General features: G+C 45.7%; 1 protein-coding gene across 1 annotated transcript; it reads left to right on the forward strand.

Moving 5' to 3' along the window:
* Positions 1-653: 653 nt before the first annotated feature.
* On the forward strand, positions 654-1,061 carry LOC142616337 (uncharacterized). The gene has a single exon (XM_075789211.1). The coding sequence runs from the start codon at positions 654-656 to the stop codon at positions 1,059-1,061; it is 408 nt and encodes a 135-aa protein (XP_075645326.1).
* Positions 1,062-7,332: the final 6,271 nt, after the last annotated feature.

The following is a 7,332-nucleotide window of genomic DNA, read 5'->3' on the forward strand; positions in this document are numbered from 1 at the left end:
ATATCAAGAACAGTGAATACTCGCCCGGTGCAACAGATAGTGAAAAGAATTTTATCTGGCGCATGGCCTGCCAATTTTTCTTGAGTGGAGAAGTCCTATACAAAAGGAATGACGATTCTGCCCTGCTTCGATGCATAGATGCCCCTGAGGCTAATTATCTGGAAGAGATGCATCAAAGCTTACTCAGAGCACATGCCAGTGGACCCCTGTTGGGTCGTAAGATTATGAGAGCCAGATACTATTGGCTTACCATGGAAAGCAATTGCATTAAACATGTGAGGACATGCCACCATTGCCTAGCCTATCAAGACAAGAGGAACACTCCTCCTCAGCCTTTGCACTCTTTAGCAGCACCATGGCCCTTCAAAGCTTGGGGTATGGATGTCATCAGACCTATGATTTCGAAAGCTTTAAATGGTCATGAGTACATCTTAGTGGCCATTGATGATTTTACAAAGTGGGTGGAAGACGCTTTATACTAAAGCTTCACTCAAGCAGTGGTAGCCCGGTTCCTGAAACACATCATTTTCTACTACAACGTGCTAGTAGAACTCATTACAGATAATGGGGAGAACCTAAACGGGAAAATGATCCAGTAACTCTGTCAACAGTTTAACATCAAGCATAGAAATTCGGTTCCCTATTGCCCTCAGATGAATGGCATAGTGGAAGCCGCTAACAAGAACATAAAGAAAATCATGGTTAAGATGATAGACACATATAAAGATTGGCACGAGTACTTGCCATTTGCTTTGTGTGCATATCGCACTTCTGTTTGTACTTCCATGGGTGTGACCCTGTATTCATTAGTATACGGCATGGAGGCCGTCCTCCCTGCAGAGGTAGAGATCCCGTCTCTCAGGATTTTATCACAAGCAAAGCTTTCAGAAGCTGAATGGGCCCATTCCCAATATGAACAAGTAAAAATGATAGATGAAAAGCGCATGACCACAATGTGCCATGGACAGTTGTACCAAAGCCGTGTCGAGCAAGCATCCAATAGGAAAGTTAGACCCAGGGCCTTTGAAGAAGGCGATCTAGTCTTGAAGAATCGCAACTAAGCTATGCCTGATCACAGAGGAAAGCTTGCCCTAACTTACGATGGCCCATACCTGGTGAAGAAGGCCTTTTCCGAAGGAGCCTTGATTCTAACTGACATGGATGGTCATGACTTCACTATGCCCACCAATTCTGATGTCGTCACGCAATTCTTTGCATGAAGGAGCCTCGCAGTGCTCAAAAAATAAATATGTGAAAAGGTAGATTGAAAACCCAGAAGGGCGGTCTGCGCAAAAGGAAAGCCAAAAGAAAGAGAGCATGAGAAAATACAAAAGGTAATTGAAAACCTGAAAGGGCAGTCTACACAAAACGAGAGCAAAAGAAAGAGTGTGAGAGAGCCTACTAGATTGAAAACCCGAAAGGGCGATCTGGGCAAAAATTAAGGCAATCAAAAAGTCAGTTGAACTACGTGATGACCTGATCCTTCCTGGTGAAAGTACATAGGCAACCATCTTGGTTCGGTCACATCTTAAAAGAAAATCAGTCAGTTATTCCTACTTAAATCTCTGCTCAAGATCAGAAGATTAGATGGATCCACTACCCAAGGCAAGATATGAAGACGCCACCGAGATTGCTCTTTGTCTGCAATACTATCTTGACCCGATGGTCTGCTCAAGATTTTCTGGCTCATGTCAATGGGAAATGTACCTTAATAGGAAAAGGAAAAGATCTGTCTAGAACAAGATGTATCCTTGGAAAAATGAGATATTGATATGCGTGGGTTTTACATTTATCACTTATTTGTATAATCTTGCATTTTCGAAGCATTTGCTTGCATATTCATTAATATGCCTATATTGTGCCGTTCAGTTGCTTTCTTACATTCTGATATTAAAACATGAAATCTCATCTCATAAATATATCTTGAATTTCATCATAAACATCTCTCCCTGCCATCTCTCAGTTTCTAAGCATCCCTAACAAACTAGACTATGCTTTAAGAACTCAAAAAAAAGGAAGGAAGGCCTTACGCAATTGCTTAGCAATATATGAAGGACCTTTCCACACATGGTGTGAGACTAACTACATAGCTCATGTGCAGAAATAGGAAAGAGCACCAACAAGTCAAACATGGCCCAAGCGATCAAATAAGACCTAGCACAAGCGCCTAAAATTGGTACAAAGAACAGGGTCATCGGGAGTATGGGTGCGAAGCAACCCAGCTGCATGAAAGCCCAGGTCTCTGGCAACCTCTCTGAGTCTGTCGTGCGAATGTCAAAGATGGACCAACTCCCTCTCCATCGTGGAATCTGAAGTAGAGCCCTGTCTCTCAGTCTCTAGCAAAGCTTGCAAGATGCCCACCTCTGCAGTAGCAACTCTCAAGGCCTCCTCTTTCTCGGCTATCTTAGTATGAAGGCGGCGTAAGACCAACTGCGGCTCACTAGGCTCGTCGCCCATACTCCATGCTTAGAGTTGAATGAAAATAGGCCCTCGCCTACACTAGCTCCCGTGCCAACCTGTCAGCCCAGCTACTGGCCTCGACCCTGTTGGCCTCCAGCGCAGCCCTCTCCTCATCGCAAGAATGATCTAGGGCAGAAAATCTCTAGGTAAGTGCCTGGAGGGGCCGATCCCTCCGATCAAGCTCCCCCTTAAGAGTGGCAAGCTCACTATCCTGCGCACTAGCCATCTCCTCAATGTCCTCCATGAGGGCGTCAGCTAGCTTTCTACAGCAGTCCCTGTCTCTAATAGCCTCCCTCAAGCACTCCTTTAGGTTTGCAAGTGCCCGCTCAACCAGGATCTCGAACTCTTGGGTATAATCCCTCAAAACATCAGCTGGGAGTGGTCGGCTCCGCCAAGGATGGTAATGACAAGTCAAGCACGAAGCTGGGATCCCTAGTGTCCCGCCACACTTTGAACTCCGCGAAAAACCACTCCTGATCCTCTCTAGAGCAAAGGGGGAAGTCAATACTAGACCTTCACACCTCCCTGAAATTCGAGGCACACCTTATCATTGCTATATCAATATCTAGGAGCCCGTACTCACAAGCAACTGCAGAGAGGTCATTGAGTCGAGGGATATGTTGGATACCCCCAAACTGTCACGTAGCCATGCCAGGAATTTATCCCATACACCCTCAGATGCCCACCAAGGGGATGCCAAGTAAGCCAACGCAGTGGGTCTGCCTCTGCCACCTAGTAATACCCCATTTGACCCTCCAGGTCCAGTTAGTGAGGATTAGGTTGCATAAATATCTCAACCAATCCTCAGTACCCCAAAAAATGTGAAGATCAAGAGCGAAAGTGGCTCAGACTCTATTCCTGCTCACAAAGCCCACAAGCTGATCTCTAGCAATGGTGAATGGCTATAGAACCATAACTGCAACAAATGTACGCAGCAGCCTAGTCTACCCCTACCAGTCCTGACACAAGGACAAAGACCTAACTATCTCACAAAGTACATCAGGAATGAAAGAGGTACCATGGGGAAAGGTACTAACCAGTGGTAGAATGGAAAAACTGATGGCTCCCGATGCTGAAGGAAATAGCACTGCGCAGAAGAAAGCCACCAGGAAGGCCTGGCACCGATAGGATGCCCACTGCTCCTCCAAGTCCACGAAATCATCCTTGTAACCAACCGGACATTTAGAGGAATGAAACCAGTCATATAGGAAGTCAAAGGACAAGCTCCCTCCTATCTCGCTGATGGAACCAGTCAGCGCCTCCATTATCGGTCTCTTCAAGCCCAACAAGTCGGCGAGCTTCTTGCGGTAGCATGGCTGCACTGATGGAACATAAAGGGTACTCAGAGGGGTAGAAAGAGAAAGGAAGCGGCCATACTCCTCCAAAGTAGGCACCAAATCAACATCCCTAATAGTGATGCATCTAAAACCAGGCTCCTAGCAAGAAACAATAACCTCCAGAGAGTGCCAATCTAGTGTGGTGTGAAGAAGGGAAGTGGCATCCCCAAGAAGTTGCCGAAGGAGAGACTAATCACTACAAGAAAAAGAGCTCCACCATCCCCTGTACTTCTTCTCATGGAAATACGCCTTCTCAAGCTTAACCAAAGTGTCGTAGGAATGAGCACCAAGAACATCCATGCGCAAGCCCTACTGAATCTAACAAATCGATGAGAATCTACACAAAAAATGATGAAGAAGGGTGTTTTCTAAGCGTTTTGAGTGAAGAAAGAGGTCGAAGAAAGCCCAGAAAAATTGCAGGACTAAATGAGCAGAAACTGGGCTGAAACCAGCTTTTATACACATTCCCCATGGCGGCGGTCCTTCAAAGGTCGCCGGACCTCGGGACACGTACCAGGGCTTCTCAGCTCCCCAGGCACAAACCAACATATGTACTGACATTTCCCCTCCAATTTGGGATGTCTTCAATCACCTTGGAGCAAAGATACCCTTGTTTTAGCATTCGTCGTAGTGTGTGAACAGTCCAGCAGCAAATCAGATTGCCAAAAATTCTCTCTCGTGAATCCGAGACTACCCGAATCCTATATTGGGGCAGTTTATCTTTGTACGTCTCGTTCAGCATTTCCAGACATCTTGAACCTCATTTTTCTAAATTCGGTTTGCCGGTTCAAGGGTCGGTTTAGCCCCAGTAATTAGAATCCACAACAGAAGGGTACCAGAACCCGTTCGCAGCCATCCGGCAGTTTTTCTAGCTTATTTGGAGGACGGAGGGTGATGTTTCCCACAAGGTCACCCAAGGAACCTATCTTTGAATTATTAGCTCTCCTGGGCAATAACAAGAGCAATCAGTGCATATCGCCTCATGGCACGTCTTGGGAGATTTCATTCAAGATTTTCGCATTCATTACCAGCATTAGGTACTGTCCATGGAGTCAAGGCTATCTTCGTCTGGTCTGTAGGCTTGGAACCCCACAAAACCTTAAACTGGGGTAGTTTTATTTGGCGTGGTTCCCTTCACTTCGTGCTAATCAATATGGGAGCACAGGCCCGTCCCGCTAGGAACTTTTCCTCTCATGTCAAGAACTGCACAAAACCTACACTAGAGCAGTTTTATTTTGCATGGTTCCCTCTACCTTGTCCAATATGCCAAAATGGGACTGTCCTGCCATGGGTGTGTCTTTATGGTCAAGAACCGCGTGAAACCCTAAACTGGTGTAGTTTATTTCCTGTGATCTCTCCATTTTCTCTCTCCCCCAACAGGATGATCATTGTCAAAATTCACTGATAAACTCGTGAAACTGCGGTGCAATACAAATGAATGTGACACAAGCCGGTTCGAGGCCACCATCTATGATAAAAATGCGATAGTGCCTACACACCATAGCAGCCCTTTACAAAGGCAATTTCCAGAGTTATACATGCAAGTCCTAATCAAAGGCATTGTTTCGTACTTGTTTACGGCTTTCTTAAAGGCAATCTTTAGAGTATGCATATAAGTCCTAATCAAAGGTCTTTCCCCTCACACATCAGAAACCCTCTCAAAGGCAATTTCCAGAAATAATGTAAGTCCTAATCAGCGGCATTGTTTTGCATATGTTCACAGCCTTGCTAAAGGTGATTTCCAAAATTATACGTGTAAGTCCTAATCAGAGGCATTGTTTTGCGTATGTCCACAGCCCTCTCAAAGGCAATCTATCGGGAATCATACATATAAGTCCTAATCAGAGTCATTGTTTCTCCTACGTCAGTAGCCCTCTTAAAGGCACTTTTCTAAAGTCATACATCGTCCCTCCTAAAGGCGGTTTCTTGGAATCATACATATAAGTCCTAACCAAAGGTGTTGTTTTATTCATAAATCATGAAGCTAAAAGATAATGTCATACACCACTATGGGGCAACATAATACACACATGTCTAGGCCTTTCAAGAGGCAATACAAAATATACATACATAACTAGCCCACCATGGGGCAATGTCTACAAGGTATGGGAAAATACATACATGCCCACGTAGGGGCTACATCATGCTACAACAAGGGACTAAACCTACTGAGAATCATCAACCCTCATGCACTAGTCGGTGTCATCATTGTCATCATCGTCACCTGCAAAAAAAAAGCAAAAGGCCCCGTACCGACCGAAGTGCCTAGAGTATACCTTGGGTCCTAGGAAGGCCCCAGAGTCTAAGCATGAGAATCCCAATCGCTTGGCGGGCCTGGAGGAACTGGCATATACCTAGACTCGTATGGAGGATCCCAGCCAGGAATATAAGGCGAATCCGGAACCTAAATACGAGCTGCCTGTAACCTTCCCGTTATAAGCATAGCATATCTACGAAGTATTTTTAGCTCACTCTGAAGTTGGTACCTCTATCTTAGCAGCAGTAACACAAGCCATTCTATCCCATTGCCAAAGCTCCCTCTCTAGAGCTAACGCCCGAGCAGTCTCCTTCTGCATGTGCGCCTCCCTGGTGGTAGCAGTAGTCTCAAGCTTTGTCACTCTAGCCTGTAGAGCCTCTGCACACGCTCTCCACTCTACTCGGGCCGCAACCTGATCATGAATAATGCCTCCCAGCACACTACCTTCGTTTACAAGGACATCTCCAATAATAGGCCCCGCAACGGACTCTACAAACCAAGAGCATAATCTCTACTAGTATCCATGTAAGCATCAAAAGAACCTGTCGCATAAGCCGAGTTGTGCAGTACAACGGTCTCGAATGACAGGCCATGAAAGCGATGATGAATCCTTAAAATCCCGTTAGGAGGCTTGCCTCAAGAAAGCGATGAAGAATCCTTAAGTGACAATTCCCCAATCGAATCTCCCAACATCTAAGACTACCCTTATGCCCCATAGCAGCTGGCAAGTCAACACCGATTGGTTGTTGCCAAAGAAGCAACTACCGAGAAAACATAAGAAGAACCGCCAAAGATGAATGTCAGTAGGTGCCACGCTCTAAGGGATCTATGGCAACATAGTGGACCTGAAATATCCTCTCGTGTCCATAGTCAATGGAAGAGGGATGCCCAAGAGCTCCTTAGATATCTCAAAGCTCATCTCATCGATCAAAATTGGGAAGCCACGAAATCTGATACCCAGGATGGCTGTCCAATCAAGAGGGAGGATTGCATACTCCCCACAGCTCAAGTGAAAGGTGCCTGTCTTAGCATGAAACCACCGCACCAAAGCCTCCCCGATCCCGTGCCTCATAGTGTATGGAGGGATCTGTAGGTAGTCCTTAAATCCCAGTTCTCTCAAAAACTCAACATACCGATGGTGGATCTCAGGAGTGAATAACTGCCTAATAAAAGTCGACTAAGCCCCCCAACCCCAGATCTTGTCGGGCCCATACATTCAAAATCGGAAGCTATTCGTTAGCACATGCATATAACAGGAATCTCAATGACCAAGAAAGA

The sequence above is a fragment of the Castanea sativa genome, chromosome 11 (assembly GCF_040712315.1).
Source record: "Castanea sativa cultivar Marrone di Chiusa Pesio chromosome 11, ASM4071231v1".
In the NCBI taxonomy this organism is placed as follows: domain Eukaryota; kingdom Viridiplantae; phylum Streptophyta; class Magnoliopsida; order Fagales; family Fagaceae; genus Castanea; species Castanea sativa.